Raw genomic sequence first — 17,371 nt, 5'->3', positions numbered from 1 at the left:
TTTTATCATCCAGTGTATCTGTGATTAAGATTGAAGAGTTCATGTGTGTTTGTGTATGTATATATACAAACGTGTGGATTGTTTTGTTGTTACGCATTTTGAATAATGGAGATACAAGAAGAATATCACTGAGAAGAAAAAAGAAATCTTATAACTTCAGTTTTCAGTAAATCTTGATTAGGGTGGGAGTGAAATCCTGTAAAAATGATAGAAAGCTGTCAAATAGAATAAAAGCCTTGATTTAAGCAGGTGGTATTTAATCTTAGATAATTTTTATTTTATTTTTATGCAGTCTCCTATCATGCCTCTACTAAAGTAAAAGTTAGTTCATTTGGATTCCTTGTTATTGGGCATGAGGTAGAAAATTTAAGTTAAATAATTCCTTTGTAGGGGGAGTAAAATAAGAGTTATTTAATACTTAAGTATAAATTCAAAGTAAAAATCTAAATATAAGCCTAAGAAAGTCTACCTTGTTTTACAAGAAACTATAGTTAAATTTCTTATCAATGTGAAATTAACTTTTTTTCTCCTGAAAATGTATCTGATTACAGGCAACAGGTTCAAGGGTTGGTGTCTTAACACAAAATGCAGCTAACATGGGACTATCAGTTATCATTTCCTTTATGTATGGATGGGAGATGACACTCCTGATCCTGAGTTTTACTCCAGTACTTGCTCTGACAGGAATGATTGAAACTGCAGCAATTACTGGATTTGCCAACAAAGACAAGCAAGAACTCAAGAGAGCTGGAAAGGTAAAGTATGACTATTCTTACTATAACATTTTAAAGGGAAAAACAGTGCTACCATCTTTATGGCATATTAATATCAGTCGTTAGGAATCTGTAAAGTGGTGTAGACTAATTATTTGTATATATACCACTTTAGCATGGGATGTAGATTTTTTTTTATTACAGTAAAATGAATGACCTCAGACCATATACTCTGGAGTTAACTTGGCTGAATTAGAATCCAGATTCTGTCACTTGTGTGATTTGAGCAAGTTATATCAATTATAGGCAATCTCATTTTTTCTCCTGTAAGGTAGCATTATAGCAGTATCCACCTATAGAGTAGATTCTTCTACTCTACAACATGTTTAACATTACCATTCTCAAAACTCTTAGAAAGGTATCTGAAAGATAGCTAGCACTGGTGTCATTATTGCTGTTACCATACCATGGACAAATTTGCTAACATCATGATTCCTCATTTTCTGACTGTTGAATAATTCCATTTTCCTGAACAGTTATAGGTATCTATTTTTTCAATAAATGGGAAATTTAGTGGCTATTGAATACCTGTTTGTGGACTCATAGTGATGGTGTCTAAAACAGTGTTTTAGATGAAAGAATGATTTTTTTTTCTGATGAAAATGAACAAATTAATGCCTTAAGAAATGCTTTGAGATACTAGAGCTTCTTGGGTTTGGTAAAAATAATCATTGTATTAGAGATTTATGGAAACATGCCCTTCAAGGGTCCAACCCTCTTTTACCCATTCTAATCACAAAGAATACTTTACTTTTCCAGAATGACTACCATTAGACTATAAGTAGTTTTGTTTTGGTGTCCTTACTCTTTTTGACTTTAACCCTGGGAGGTGTTCAAAGTCTGTTTCTCAGGACAGTATTTCAAAAGCTACCTCCTATAAGTGACTCTTATTTAGGTTATCTATACTTGGAACTTTAAGTCATTCTTCTCCTTATGATATTTTCAAAGACCTCGAAATGCACACACTAGTGTACATCCTCTAGACATAACAATGACTTTAGGCTGTATTGCACCAAAATCAAGAACTCTGGGGTTAGTAAGTGAAGGGAAGGAGTGAAAGGAGCCTTGGATTGCTGTTACATGATGATGGAAAAGGGCCTAAGTTGAGGGTGAAAGTATTTGGCATACTCCTATCATAGGAATATGAAAAATTATACCCATATATCAAAAACCTTTCTATAAGCCATTCCCCTCCCCCAACAAAGTAATTGAAATTTTAATGTTATTCAGTATTAGTTATGTTCTATAATTTATGTCTTATCATATTTATAGAGATATGATTGTTCATGGAACATGACTGAGGTCATCTTTGGACTTCTTTACCTTTCTTGTAGTAGACAAGGACCAATAGAATATTTGCTTGGTCAGTACAGACTGAATGTCTTTATATTTACCTCAGAGACAGTGAATAGTCGTTTAACTTTCCTTGTGTGTAAATTATCATAATTTACAAATTAAATATATTTTACTCATCTTATTTTTTTAATGCAATATCAGGGAATGAACCCAGGGTTATTAGTTGAACAGCCTTCCAATCCAATCTTTTCATTCTTTATCTTAAAGACAGTTAAAGAGAGACAGTTATAAAGGGAAGAGAGACACCATGGCACTATCCCAACATTCATGGAACTTACCCCAATGTCATCAGTAGTGTTCCCATGTGGTTCGAAGACTCAAACTCTAGGGCTTTACCCATGGAAGGTATGCTCTCTATATGGCTAACTATGTCATACATAGGTCTTCTTCTTCCTCTTTTTTTTTTTTTACTGATGCCAGTAATCAAGTTTTGGGCCTCACATATGCAATGTGTTTACTTTTATCACTGAGCCACCTCCCTATCCCCTAACATTTCCTTTTTATGTCATGTAACTTCAGACTATACAGTTTTTTTAATCAATTAATTAACAAAGCAACAACTTAAAATATGAACCAGTTAAATGCATTGTTTTTTTTTTCATCTTAGGGTACATGTGTAGATTTGGACAAATCATCAAATATTTTGTTTTCATATTCAAAATGACCATATTAGTAAAAAAGGAAAATGACAATTTTCTGAGGTCCTGCAAAGATATTATTCCTTTCTCTATGGAAATTTTTTCACAAATGTTTGTTTTTCTACTTTATTGGGCTGTTATAGCTTATAGCATAGTTATCTGCACATGAGCATAATTTCTAGCTCCTCATAATAGAAGTCTGCAAAAAACTCTGACCTCCAACTTATGACCCCAACCCCTGGCCTCCCTCTTCAACTCCTTCCCATAGTCCTTTGCTGTGGTGCAGTACACCTCACCCAGTCCAACTTTCACCCTTTGTTTTCCCTTTTTGTTCCAAGTGCCACCTACAAGTGAGGTCATCCAGGATTCATCTCTCTTTTCCTGACTGGCCCCACCCAGCACTATTCATTCAGGTTCTATCCAAGATGATGCAAATATTGGGATTTTAGAGTTTCTGGTCTAATATCCAGGTTTGATCCCTCTTGATCTAATTTTGGTTCATAGTGTTAAGTGGAGGCCTAGTTTCCCTTTTCTACATGTGGATACTCAGTTTTCTCAGCACTATTTGTTGAGAGAACCATTTTTTTCCTATTGAGTGGTTTTGGACCATTTTGTCATATATTGGATAGCTATCTGGGTTTTTTATTTTGTTCCATTGATCCAATATGGACTTTATATGATAGCTCCATTTTTATTACAAGGCCACAATGTTTAAATCACTACTGCTTTGTATTATAAACTGAAGTTGAGGAACATGATACCTCCAAATATATCCTTTTTTTCTCCGGGGTGCTTTGGCAGTTTGTGGTGTTTTGTTTGTACAAATTTCTGAACAAGTTGCACAATTTCCTTGAAACATCTTTAGGTTACCATGAGCATTGTGTCTGACTTACAATATTTATGATGAACTTGGCTTTGTTTTTTCCTATTGTTGTTTGTGTTCCTGGTTCTACTTTACCACTAATCACATCATTTAGAGTTGGAATTCCTTTGCTTCTTTTCATATAGGTCTCCTTTCAGTCATACAAGGGAGAATTGGTGATGGTGAATTTCTTCAGTTTCTGTATGTTTGGGAAGATTTTTTACTTCCCCCTCATACTTGAAGGATGATTTGCCAGTATAGAATACTCATAAATGGCAATTCTTATCTTTCTTTTTATTTATTTATTTATAAAATGGGAACACTGACAAAACCATAGGATAAGAGGGTTACAGTTCCTACCACCAGAGCTCTGTAACCCACCCCTTCCCTAATAGCTTTTCTATTCTTTTTTTTAAATTTTTTTCCCTTTTGTTGCCCTTGTTTTTTTATTATTGTTGTAATTATTATTGTTGTTGTTTTTGATGTCATTGTTGGATAGACCAGAGAGAGATGGAGAGAGGAGGGGAAGACAGCAAGAGGGAGAGAAAGAGAGATACCTGCAGACCTGCTTCACCACTTGTGAGGAGTGAGGAACCCCGGGCTCAAACCCGGATCTGTATGCAGGTCCTTGCACTTTGCACCACATGCGCTTAACCCTCTGCAGCTACCCTCCCCATCCCCCTGACTCCCAGCTTTCCTATTCTTTAACCCCGTGGGAGTATGGACCCAGGGTCTTTATGTGGTGCAGAAGGTGTAAGGTCTGGCTTCTGTAATTGTTTCCCCGCTGAACGTGGACATTGACAGGTTGATCCATGCCCCCAGCCTGTCTCTCTCTTTCCCCAGTGGGACAGGGCTCTGGGGAAGCGGAACTCCAGAACACATTGTTAGGGTCCTCTACCCAGGGAAGTCCGGTTGGCATCATGGTAGTATCTGGAACCTGGTGGCTGAAAAGGAGTTAACATATAAAGCCATATAAATTGTTGGCTAATCATGAGCCTAAAATCTGGAATATTGCAGATGAATATTTGGGGTATCCATTTTGTAAATAACTAGTAGATCTATTTTAGGCACATTCCAAAGAGCCTACAAAAGCTGAATAAGGGCAAGAGACTGGCATACTTTAATGATGACTCTTTAGGTCACTATCAGGCCACCCCTGAGGCCATAGTCTGGGAGTCCTGAGATTCCCACACAGACAGGATGGGCCTAGACCTCAAATAGATCCCTCTCTCCATTGTCACTGGTCATCTCCATCAGAAATAACATAATGGACCCCTTTGGGAACCCCCATAGGACCTTGCCCTCCATGTGGATCAACAATAGTAGAGATGTTCCATCCTCTGAAAGGGAGCTGGATAACATACTCTGTCTAACACATGAAGAAGATGGGTCCTGAAATTGGTGCAACTCAGAATGTTCCTACTCATGACCATAGAATGTGAATTCGGACCTACAGGGATGTAGAGGTTGCATAGCCTCCTAAGCTGAATATGGACCCCAGATCCATATTCAGTCAATGGGGTTTACAGTCAACAATATTCATATACTTTTCCCATATTTGGGAGCTACTCTCTTCCCTGATCCAGCTTTCTAGCCCTTTTTCCAGCCATGACATCATCTCCCCAGACAATAACTTAGATTCACCTGCATATCAGATGTCACACTCAGGGGAAAACTAATAAAGTTGTTTCTTTTCTTTTTTTTTTTAACCAAAGCACTGAAACTGAGACTTTGGAATAAGAATCTCTTTGCATAACCATTATGCTTTCTACTCCCGAGCAATTCTTATCTTATAATATTTTGAATATGTCATTCCACTCCCTCCTTTCTTCTAGGGTTTGTGAGGAGAAATCTGATTAAAGTTCGCTGGTTCTAACTATGTATGCCAGATTCTTCCTTTTGCTAGCAGCCTTGAATATTTTTCCCTTATTCTTGCTTTTGGGTAGTTTTACTATAATGTGTCATGGTGCTGGCCATTTTGGATTCAAGAACTTGAGTGTTCATTTAGCTTCCTGGGTATCTGTTTTAAATGTTGCACAGCTGTAGAAATTTTTCTGCTATGATTTCTTTGAATATATTATTTGCTCTTCCTTCCCTCTCTTTGTCCTCAGGTATCCCAATAACTTTCATGTTTGTTTTTATGGTGGAGTCTATGTTTTTACAGAGAAATGCTTTATATTTTATAGACCTTTCCTCTCCAACACCTTTTGAATTCAGAGTGTGGTGGTTTTCCCTTCTAGTTCTGATATTCTTTCCTCAAGCTGATTTGTTCTTACTAGGAATCTTACATAAGCCTTAACTCCATCCAAGGTGTTCTTCACATCTGGCAGCTCTGTTTAAAGTTCTCTTTCTTTCTTTCTTTCTTTCTTTCTTTCTTTCTTTCTTTCTTTCTTTCTTTCTTTCATTCTTTCTTTCTTTCTTTTTTGCCTCCAGGGTTATTGCTGAGGTTCAGTGCCTGCACCATGAATTCACTACTCCTAGAGGCCTTTTTCCTCCCTTTTGTTACCCTTGTTGTTGTACCCTTGTTGTGATTATTATTTTTGTTGTTGATGTTGTTCATTGTTGGATAGGACAGAGAGAAATGGAGAGAGGAGGGGAAGACAGAGAAGGGGAGAGAAAGATAGACACCTCCCGACCTGCTTCATAGCCTGTGAAGTGACTCCCCTGCAGGTGGGGGGCCGGGAGCTTGAACTGGGATCCTTATGCCTGTCCTTGTGCTTTGTGCCATCTGCGCTTAACCCGCTGCACTACTGCCCAACACCCCTGTTTACAGTTTTCTTTATGTGTTCCATAACTCTTTGGAGAAATGATATTTTTTACTATGATTGACTTGATTATGATCAACATGTCCATTACTTAAGAGGGGTACAATTCCACACAATTCCCCCACCAGAGTTCTACATCCCATCCCCTCCATTGAAAACTTTCCTAATTTTTTTTTTTATCCCTTTGGGAGTATGGACCAAGGATCATTATGGGGTGCAGAAGTTGGAGGGTCTGGCTTCTGTAATTGCTTCTCCACTGGACGTGGGCATTGGCAGATTGATCCATACTCCCAACCTGTGGAGAAATGATCTTTAAGTTCTTGAATTTGTGTCTATATGTTGTGGTTGGATTCTTGAATTGCTTTTATAATGATTTTTCTGAATTCAAATTCAGACTTTTTTTTTCCAAATCTTTGTGAGTTTGAAGAGTTAAAGTCTGTTCACACATTTTGGCTAAATGTGATTTCTGCTGTCCAGCTAGCAGGTCATACTGTGGTTGTTTATATGTTTATATGTCATGGTAGATAAAGAGGAGATTCTGTCTTAAGACACCTTTATAACAAAATAGGTTCTTGCTACTGGTTTCAGTCTGTGTTCTGACCTCTGCAAGTCTACTATGACAACCTGGGCAGTCTGAGTTTTTGACTGAGTTTTAGGTTTCCCACTTTCTTGAGGCCAAGTCTGTGTGTTCTGCTTTGTAGCTACCCAAATGGTGCCAACTTCTGGCTGCAGGCTCCTAGTTCAAGCTGTTTTTATCCTGAGAGTTTCTCCAGCACACTTTTCCACATGCACCTGTGTCCACTTGTGGCTTAGTGAATTTCTTCAGAAGTTCCAGTTGTAATGCTGTGAGGTTTCAGGTGTTTTTGTTTTCTTATTTGTTATATCCAATTGATTGAGGGAGTGGTCTTTAAGAGACTGCCACTCCATGGCCATGCTCCTTTTTTTTTTCTATCATAATGGTGTTTGTTCAATATTTCCCCCTCAAAGTATTGTCATTCTTGCCCACATTTTTTTTCATACTACAGGCTATTACAAATTGAGGTTATTTTCTTTTTAGTTTATTGTTTATTTATTTGTTTTCCCTTTAGTTGCCCTTGTTTTTTTTTTTATTTATTGTTTTTGTAGTTATTGTTGTTGTTATTGATGTCATTGTTGTTAGATAGGACAAAGAGAAATCGAGAGAGGAGGGAAAGACAGAAAGGGGAGGAGAAAGATAGACACCTGCAGACCTGCTTCACCACCTGTGAAGGGACCCCCCTGCAGGTGAGGAGCTAGGGGCTGGAACTGGGATCCTTACAATGATACTTGCACTTTGTCCCACGTGCTCTTAACCCACTGCGCTACCGCCCAATTCCCTCAGTTTACTTTAAAATTAAAATTTTAAGGGCAGAGAGAGCTTACAGAGTAACATATATGTGTTTTCAAAGTTTGAGACCTGACACCACATGGGTGTGTCATATAACTGGGCAAAATTCCATACTGTGCTGTTTTTCTCTATCTTACTTCTGTCTGTCTGTCTGTCTGTGTCTGTCTGTCTGTCTATCTATCTGTCTGTCAAAATGAAAAAGTCATCCCAGGTGTGGTAAAATAGTAAATGTGCAACACCTTAATTTCAAAAAAAAAAAAAAATTATAACAACATCAAAATTGAGAGAGAATTCAGGTGACTTGGCCATTGTCTAAGAATCTAGTTTTTCCTATATTCACCAAATAATACAGATAGTCTTCCTCTATCTCTAATGTATGTACTCTTCTAGTCTGGAAACAGAATGTGAGAACAGGAAGAATTTCTTTGACATTGGTATGTATTTTTCTTGTCCTAAGAAAAAGGTCTTTTCTACTTATGAGTTCCATGCAAATTACTCATTCATTTTGAAAGCTATATAAATACAGCCTTAATAATGTTTGAATTAAATATCTTTTTAACTTACAGACACCAGAGAGAGAAATGACTATATCCTATAGAAGATTTATAGCCATCTCTATGATACTGTACTATAATGCTTCTGAGTTTTCTTGGTTGCTATGTACACTTCTGTTTTAGAATAAAATAATTATTAATTTGACACTCTCTCTACTATATTCCTATTGCATTACCTTGTAATTTGTGTGACAGCTCTTTTGTATGATTGTATCCAAACATATTGCTAACTAATGTTTGATCTCTTTGCCTATGAATCCAGTGTAAGTTGAAATTCCATAAAGACTTGAAGGGTGCAAAACTTATATGAGTCAATTAAATAAATCTCTTCAAAAAAAAACTTTATTTCCACCTACTATTCTAAAATGTTTTTCCTATATTATTTGGGGAAAGAAAAATCAAAGAAGGGAGTCAGGTGGTAGCGCAATGGGTTAAATGCATGTGGCACAAAGTGCAAGGACTGGCTTAAGGATCCTGGTTCAAGCCCCTGGCTCCCCACCTGCAGGGGAGTCGCTTCACAAGCCATGAAGCAGGTCTGCAGGTGTCTATCTTTCTCTCCCCCTCTGTCTTCCCTTCCTCTCTCCACTTCTCTCTGTCCTATCTAACAACAACATCAATAACAATAACAATAATAACTACAACAATAAAACAACAAGGGCAACAAAAGGGAAAATAAATATAAATAAATTAAAAAATTAGAAAGAAAGAAAAGAAAAATCAAAGAAAAACTGAGTCACCGCATATACTAATATTTCCCCAGTATTAGTGACTAGATTTCATAATCAGGAAAAGTTCAACTATTACTAATTTTATTTCTGTATTGTATTGCTCTATTTTTATAAGATAGCAACTGAAGCTGTGGAGAATATACGTACTATAGTATCATTAACAAGAGAAAAAGCCTTTGAGCAAATGTATGAAGAGACTCTTCAGACACAACACAGGTAAGTGTATATCCATTCTGACACCATTAACTATAGTTTGTCTCCATGAAAAGCAGTATTCCTGAGTAACTGCAGTTGTTTATCTACCAATTCATTTGTTCTTCATTTTATTTACCACCAGGATAGTTGCTGGGACTCTGAGCCTGAACAATAACTCTACTCCTGGAGGACTCCTTTTTTTTTTTAAAATATTTATTTTATTTATTTATTCCCTTTTGTTGCCCTTGTTGTTTTATTGTTGTAGTTATTACTGTTGTTGTCGTTGTTGGATAGGACAGAGAGAAATGGAGAGAGGAGTGGAAGACAGAGAGGGGGAGAGAAAGATAGACACCTGCAGACCTGCTTCACCGCCTGTGAAGCGACTCCCCTGCAGGTGGGGAGCCGGGGTTCGAACCGGGATCCTTATGCCGGTCCTTGTACTTTACACCACCTGCGCTTAACCCGCTGCGCTACAGCCCGACTCCCAGGACTCCTTTTTAAAAGTTTTTTTTTTAGATTTTTTTTTATAGAGAGGATGAGATATAGAGGATGAGAGAGAACAAGAGAAGAGAGGAACTGCAACATTGCTCCACCACTAATGAAACTTCCCCAGGCTCTCTTATGGGTTCTAAAAAATGGTGGATTTTGCACTCTACTGGGTGAGCCATCTCCCCATCCCTTCAATCTTTTCTAATAATGTCATACCATAATTTTCATATGACTTCAACAGAAGGATACTAGAAAATGATTCAAAGCACAGATAGAATAAATATTTTATATTTTGGGTCCTCCCACATTACTATGAATGATCTGCCACTAAGTGCTTTTTTTTTTTTTTATTTGCCTGAAATAAGATTGAGGAGATAACATAATGAGAATGAAATAAGCCTGGGGGCTTGGTGGTAGTATACTTGGTTGAGCATACATGTTACAGTACGCAAGGACCTGGTCCAAGCTTCCAGTTCCCACCTGAAGGGGGATAGCTTTGCGAGTGGTGAAGTTGTGCCACAGGTGTCTCTCTCTCTCTCTCTCTCTCTATCTCGTCTATCTATATATCTATCTCCTTCCCTCTGGATTTCTGACAGTTTCTATCCAATAAATGAATAAAGATAATAAAAAAATATTTTAAAAAGAGAATGAAATAAGCCTGTTCCACCCTTTATAGAGAATTAGTTCACATTTTAAAACAAGATATACACAATATGATGTATTGCACCAAAGACTGGGGTGGGGTGGGGTTGGGGAAGTGTTTAGTGGAACATGATGGCAGAGGAGGACCTGAGGGGGTTGAATTGTTATGTGGAAAAATGTTATGTGTGTGCAAGCTGCTGTATTTTACTGTCAACTATAAACATTAATCCCCCAATAAAAAAAGATATACACATAAATATAATCAGTGAATGAGCCCACCTTATCACATTTACATGGTAATGTTCAATCTATTTCTTTGTCAGACAAATAGCTTTTGTTCTTTTGCTTTCATATTTGTGGTTGGCATCACTCATTAATTTTCACTGTTTATTCTGTTAGTGCAAGGCAACAACAGAAAATCTCTCTAATTACTAATAAACCTAACCTCCTTAAATATTTTATTAGCTTCCCCTTCATAAATTTTGACCATTCATTTCAAAATATATTTTACATGCAAATGTTTAAGAGAATTTTACATGCAAATGTATAAGGGAAATTCATTATATTTTATGCTTTCTCTGTGAGCCTCAATAATTTTTAATGATTTTATTTTTAATCCTTAGAAAAATGTTTACCCCAAATAGCAAAATTTCTTATCTCTTATATTCATTACTCTATTTAAAATGACTTGCCGTGAACCTCATAGCACTATTTAATAAATGTTGTGCATTTCAGAAATACCTTGAAGAAAGCACAGATCATTGGAATTTGTTATGCATTCAGCCATGCTTTTGTATATTTTGCCTATGCAGCAGGGTTTCGATTTGGAGCCTATTTAATTCAAGCTGGACGAATGACCCCAGAAGGCATGTTCATGTGAGTTGTGCAAAAATATAAACTTAATAGGTAGATTATGTACTCAGGTAAACTGAAAAGATGTCTAGTTCTTTTTTTTTTATTAGTGATTTAATAATGGTTAACAAAATGGTGAGATAAGAGGAGCATAATTCCCACCACCAGAGTTCCATATCCCATCCTCCTCCTTATTCTTTTGTTTTGTGTTGTTTTTGCCTCCAGGGTTATTGCTGGGGCTCCATGCCTGCACTATGAATCCACTGCTCCTGGAGGCCATTTTTCCCATTTTGTTGCCTTTGTTGTTGCTGTTGTTATTGCTGGATAGGACAGGGAGAAATCGAGAGAGGAAGGGAAGACAGAGAAGGGAAGAGAAAGATAGATACCTGCAGACCTGCTTCACTGCCTGTGAAGCAACCCCCTGCATATTGGGAGCCTGGGGCTCGAACAGGGGTACCTTCTCTGGTCCTTGTGCTGGTCCTTGTGCTTTGCACTATGTGTGTTTAATCCGCTGCTCCACCACCCGGCCCCAGTTTCCTTATTCTTTGTCACTCTGAGAGTATGGACCTAAGATCTTTATGGGCAGCAGAAGGTAGAAGATAGAAGCACAAGGTAGAACTCTAGACATGGGAGTTGACAGGTCAATCCTACCCCTAGCCCATTTCTGTCTCTCCCTAGTGGCATAGGGTTCTGGGGAGGTGGTGTCAGGTTGGTGTCATGGTAGCATCTATAACTTGGTGGCCAAATATGACAACTACAAGGAGCACAACAACAAGGGCATCAAAATGGGAAAGGTAGGTAGCCTCCAGGAGCAGTGGATTGGTGGTGTAGGCATGGAGCCCCAGCAATAACCCTGGAGGCAAAAAAAAAAAAAAGATATAAAGCAGAACAAATTGTTTAATAATCAGGAACCTAAAGGTAAGAAATAGTTAGGAAGTCTATTTTAAGTATATTCCAAGGAGCCCATGACTTTACTAATTTTTGCCTGAACCCAACAGCTAACATGCTAAGTATTGTCTGGGAAGTTGGTGTCAAAGTTGAGAATAGGACTAGAAAGCTAGATCATGGAAGAGAGAAGCTCTCAAATATGGGAAAAGTATATAAATACTGTTAACTGTAAACCTCATTGATCTGACCTAATGGCCCATGTATATTCATATTTAACATAGGAGCCTGTGTAACCTATGTATCAGTCTGATCTTGTGTTTCATGATCATAGCTAGGAACATTCTAGGCTGCACTCATTTCTGGACCAGTCTTCCTGGAGTGGCAGAGTATGTTGACCCAATCTCCCTTTGGAGAGTGGGACAATTTCTACCATTGTTGTTCTACAGTGAGGACAAAGACCAAAATTCTTGTTTAGGGTGCAGAAGGTGGGAGTTCTGGCTTCTGTAATTGCTTCTCCACTGGATTATTTAGGCCTTTCTGTTTGACTAGGTCTAAGTCTAATCACAGAGGACTACTAAGCCCTTTTATTTCAAGGTATAGTTGTCCCTAACTTATAGATACCTGTATACTAGGCCCTAATCTGTGTCTAGGGTCTATAATTTCATTGGAGAGTGTTTCATTTGAAATGGAACTAGGTAGTCCCAAGTGTTAGAAAAAATCTCATCAGACCACTGGAGCTAGAAGATTGATATCTCAGGCTTGTCATCTCTGGATATAATTTGACATGAAAAGGCAGTAGCAGCATAACATGGCATAGTGGCACTGGTTGCATTGATTTACTTGAGGACAAGAAAAAATAATTTTAGTGTTTATCTTGAGCTTCCTAAGCCTCCCTAACATTTTAATTTACATGTTAATTTACATCACAACTGTCATTGCTAGATATGTAAAGCTACATAAATTCATTTACTAGCTTACTCTAAAAAGTAACAGTTTAGTTTTTAAGTAACTCCACTAAAATATGCACATCAAAGCAAAGATCATCTTTTTCAAAATAATGACTTGGGAGAGTACGCTTATACTCAGGATGCTGCTAATTGGCAAACATCTTAGGATTTCATCTCTGTGACTTCCCTCTTAAGACACAGGAATATCCTTTTGAGCATTCTCAGACTAATGTATTTTATATGGTGGTTTGAAGAAATGAACAAAATTCATTTGAAAACAAATAATTTCATAATAACTTGTGTTGGTATGCTTCTAAATTCTGCTTCTAAAACCCCGTCTGTTTCATTGGTTTAATCCCCCCTGCTTAACACTGTATTCTATTTACATAACCACTGTTAACTAAGCACCGCCCTGCCTCCAGGGCATTGGTTTAATCCTCACTCTTTTGCACACTTTTTCCTTCTCCCCACCCCCTATCCTACATGCATCCTCTTGGACCTGACTCTTCTGCCTCAGGATATATAAGGACAAGATTGTGATTAGAGATAGCGTAGATAATGCTGAGTTCCACATGAATAAGGACTGAACTGCATACCACTCAGCCATGAGTCCCTGGTCATCTCTCTCTCCCGCCTGCGAAGCTAGCCTGGCAAACTTGGAATAGTTTTTAGATTACATTTATATGGTTGAATACTTATTCATATTTTTTAATTAAGAAAGGATAAATTAACAAAACCATAGGGTAGGAGGGGTACAACTCCACACAATTCCCACCACCCAATCTCCATATCCCACATCCTCCCCTGATAGCTTTCCCATTCTCTATCCCTCTGGGAGCCTGGACCCAGGGTCGTTGTGGGTTGCAAAAGGTGGAAGGTCTGGCTTCTGTAATTGCTTCCCCACTGAACATGGATGTTGACTAGTCAGTCCATACTCCCAGTATGCCTCTCTCTTTCCCTAGTAGGGTGGGTCTTTGGGGAAGCTGAGCTCCAGGACACATTGGTGGAGTCTTCAGTCCAGGGAAGCCTGGCCGGCATCCTGATGGCATCTGGAACCTGGTGGCTGAAAAGAGAGTTAACATACAAAGCCAAACAAATTGTTGAGTAATCATGGACCCAAAGGTTGGAATAGTGGAGAGGAAGTGTTAGGGGAGGTACTCACTGCAAACTCTAGTGTACTTCTGCTTTCAGGAATATATTTTGCACTAGTTTATGGATACATGTGAACGTATGCTCTCTCTCACAGAACCTGGTCTATATCTAAGTTTTGGGACTTTGTTAGAAAGTGAACCACCTGAGATGGAATTAGAAAATACTATGAAAGGAAAGGTCTCACCCGAGTAATGAAGCTGAAGGGTTGTCATTCCACACCCGAAGTCTCTGGACACAGTCTGAGCTGAAGCATGTTGAGGTGGCAATCGTTGCGTTGATTAGGTTGCGATTGACAGGTGCAATATTATTTGATATGGATTGGGAGAGGCATGCAGGAAAGTGGGCCCTATCCTAAGGTTCCAGGACTAGGAGAAATATAGGCTCTATAGTGGAGATGTGAGGTTCCTGCTGTCTTAGGGTTAAAAAGACAATGGATAGTTAATGTTATCATCACATTATTTGGTAATTGGGTTAACTTTGAAAGGTCCTTTTGTTAGGATTTGCTGTATAGTACCCAGTATCTTATAAATAGCTGTGCCACTGGTTGCCTCTGATCTACTTGGTCTAGGCTTTTGAGAGGGTCTGCATATCAAATACATAGCCTATATATTAAAAAGACTCAGTCTGTGTTTTAAAAACTTCGAGACATACAATTAATGTCCCCCCTCATATTAATTAACTAGTGATTTATATGACTACACTTTACTAGGAGTGTACCTAAACACCATTCCCACCACCAAAAGACTGTCCCATCCCACCCACCCATCCCCACCCCCTACCGGCCCAGGAAGCCAAATGTCCACCCTCCCCCTCACCACAGGGTTTTTACTCTGGTGCCCTACATTCAATTTAGTCAGATCTTGCTTTTAGTTTCCCTTTCAGATCTTCTTTCTCAACTTCTGTTGATGAGTGGGATCATTCCATGCTCATCGTTATCTTTCTGACTTAGCTCACTTAACATAATTCCTTCTAGCTCTGTCCAAGATGGGTCAGAGAAGGTGGGTTCATTGTTCTTGATAGCTGCATAGTATTCCATTGTGTATATATACCACAGCTTTCTCAGCCACTCATCTGTTGTTGGGCACCTGGGTTGCTTCCAGGTTTTAGCTATTATGAATTGTGCTGCTATGAACATAGGAGTACACACCTCTTTTTGGTTGGGTGTTATGGAGTCCTTGGGGTATAACCCCAGGAGAGGAATTACTAGATCATATGTCTAGCCTTGTGAGAGTTTTACAGACTGCTCTCCACAGAGGCTGGACCAATTTACATTCCCAGCAGCAATGCAAAAGGGTTCCTCTGTCCCCACAGCCTCTCCAGCTTTTGTTGCTGCTGTCATTTTTGATGTATGACTTATTCATTTATTTATCAAATATTAACTGAGTTTTCAGGAAATATCTTTACTAAACAAAAGACAACAGGTCACAGTTCACCAACTGCAACCTGCTTGCAAGTGATTTCCTAGAAGCAAACTCTCTTGTAAAATAAGATAGATGTATTCAAAATTTGACAAATTATAGAAACCCCATTCTACTAGAGAGAGTGGGTATGCTCTCCTATCCTCTAAAATAGTGCATGATATTGATTGCCATTATGAATATATAAACCACAATTATGAGTCTTGACAACATTAACTTCAAAATACTTACTACCTTCTCCGCCACATTATTCTCCTTCTTACCTCTTGGCTCTCTCTTTTTTTTTTTTCCCTCCAGGGTTATTGCTGGGTTCAATGCCTGCATCATGAATCCACCGCTCCTGGAGGCCATTTTTCCCCCTTTTTGTTGTAGCCTTGTTGTGGTTATTATTATTGCCATTGTTGATGTTGCTTTGTTGTTGGATAGGACAGAGAGAAATGGAGAGAGGAGGGGAAGACAGAGAGGGGAGAGAAAGATAGACACCTGCAGACCTGCTTCACCACCTGTGAACGACTCCCCTGCAGGTGGGGAGATAGGGGCTCAAACCGGGATCCTTACCCCAGTCCCTGCGCTTTGCGTCACATGTGCTTAACCTACTGCACCACCGCCCGACCCCCACCTCTTGGCTCTCTTAACTGAACCACTATAACAACCTACTCACTGATGTCTTTTTTGTGTTTCTGTAATCAGTATAATCCATTCTCCACACAGCAGCCAAGCTAATATATTTTTTTCGTTTTATATTAGTTTTGTTACAGAGGTAACCATTTATATATGACTATTAATGTTTTAAAAAAGATGATTAATGTCTTTAAAACATTTGAAGAGCTAATTCTCACAAAGCATCAATAACCCTCCATCAAATTCCATTAGACCACTCCCACCACCCTTGCATTTCCACCCCCCTTGCAAATCACTTCCCCACGCAGTCTCCCTTGTTAATAATGTCAGTTTTTTAGTCTAAGATCAAGACTTGTCTTCACTGAATTCGCTCTTTACTTTATTTATTCAATTCCTCTGTATGAGAGAAGATCCTGTACTCTGTGCATTTCTCTAGCTGTTTTTAATATTTTCTGTCTTTAATCTTTGCCATTACATTAATATAAACCTTAGTGATCTTGGGTTTGGATTTATTTTTGTTCGAACTCTACAAGAGCAATATGTCTCCTTCAACTGGGAAAAAATCTTAGCTGATATTGCTTACAAGAGGAATTCTGAGACATTTATCATGGGGAAATAAGACACTATACTCATATGACAACTACTGTATTTAAATGACAATTTCCCTTAATAAAATGATCTTTAAAAAGAATTCTGTACCTTGCTGTTCTCCTGCTAGCTTTCTATGATTTGATGTTTCTCTAAATAGTTCACCCATAAACCTCTTATATAGTGTTCACCTGTCCTTTCTGTTGGTATTTTTGGATGGCTTCCTCAATCCTTTTCATAAGCTCACTGCTTTGACCAGTGGCTTCTGTTATGCTGTGACAGCGCCCCCTCCTGTATTTTAGCTTAGTTATTGTTGGTATTTTGTTTTATTTTGGGGTTTTTGTTTGTTTGTTTTGTTTCTGTTTGTTTCTCCTACTGGGTTATTGCTGGGGTTTGGTGGCTGCGCAATGAATCCATCATTCCTGGTAGCCATTTTTCTCTTTTCTTTTTCTTTTTTTTCCTTATTATTATTACTATTTTTTAGAGAAACAGAGAGAAATTGAGAGGGAAGTAGAGTATATAGAGAAATAAAGAGAG

General features: G+C 38.3%; 1 protein-coding gene across 1 annotated transcript in view; it reads left to right on the top strand.

The window, feature by feature from the left end:
- ABCB5 (ATP binding cassette subfamily B member 5) overlaps nt 1-17,371 on the top strand; it is a 138,212-nt gene that overhangs the window by 94,583 nt on the left and 26,258 nt on the right. The window contains exons 20-22 of the mRNA XM_060196112.1: nt 552-755; nt 9,158-9,258; nt 11,104-11,244. Coding sequence (XP_060052095.1) covers nt 552-755; nt 9,158-9,258; nt 11,104-11,244 — 446 coding nt within the window. The remainder of the gene's footprint in view (nt 1-551; nt 756-9,157; nt 9,259-11,103; nt 11,245-17,371) is intronic.

This window comes from Erinaceus europaeus, chromosome 8, assembly GCF_950295315.1.
Source record: "Erinaceus europaeus chromosome 8, mEriEur2.1, whole genome shotgun sequence".
NCBI lineage: Eukaryota > Metazoa > Chordata > Mammalia > Eulipotyphla > Erinaceidae > Erinaceus > Erinaceus europaeus.
Note: the sequence above shows the minus strand (reverse complement) of the source record. Positions and strands in the feature narration are given on the sequence as shown.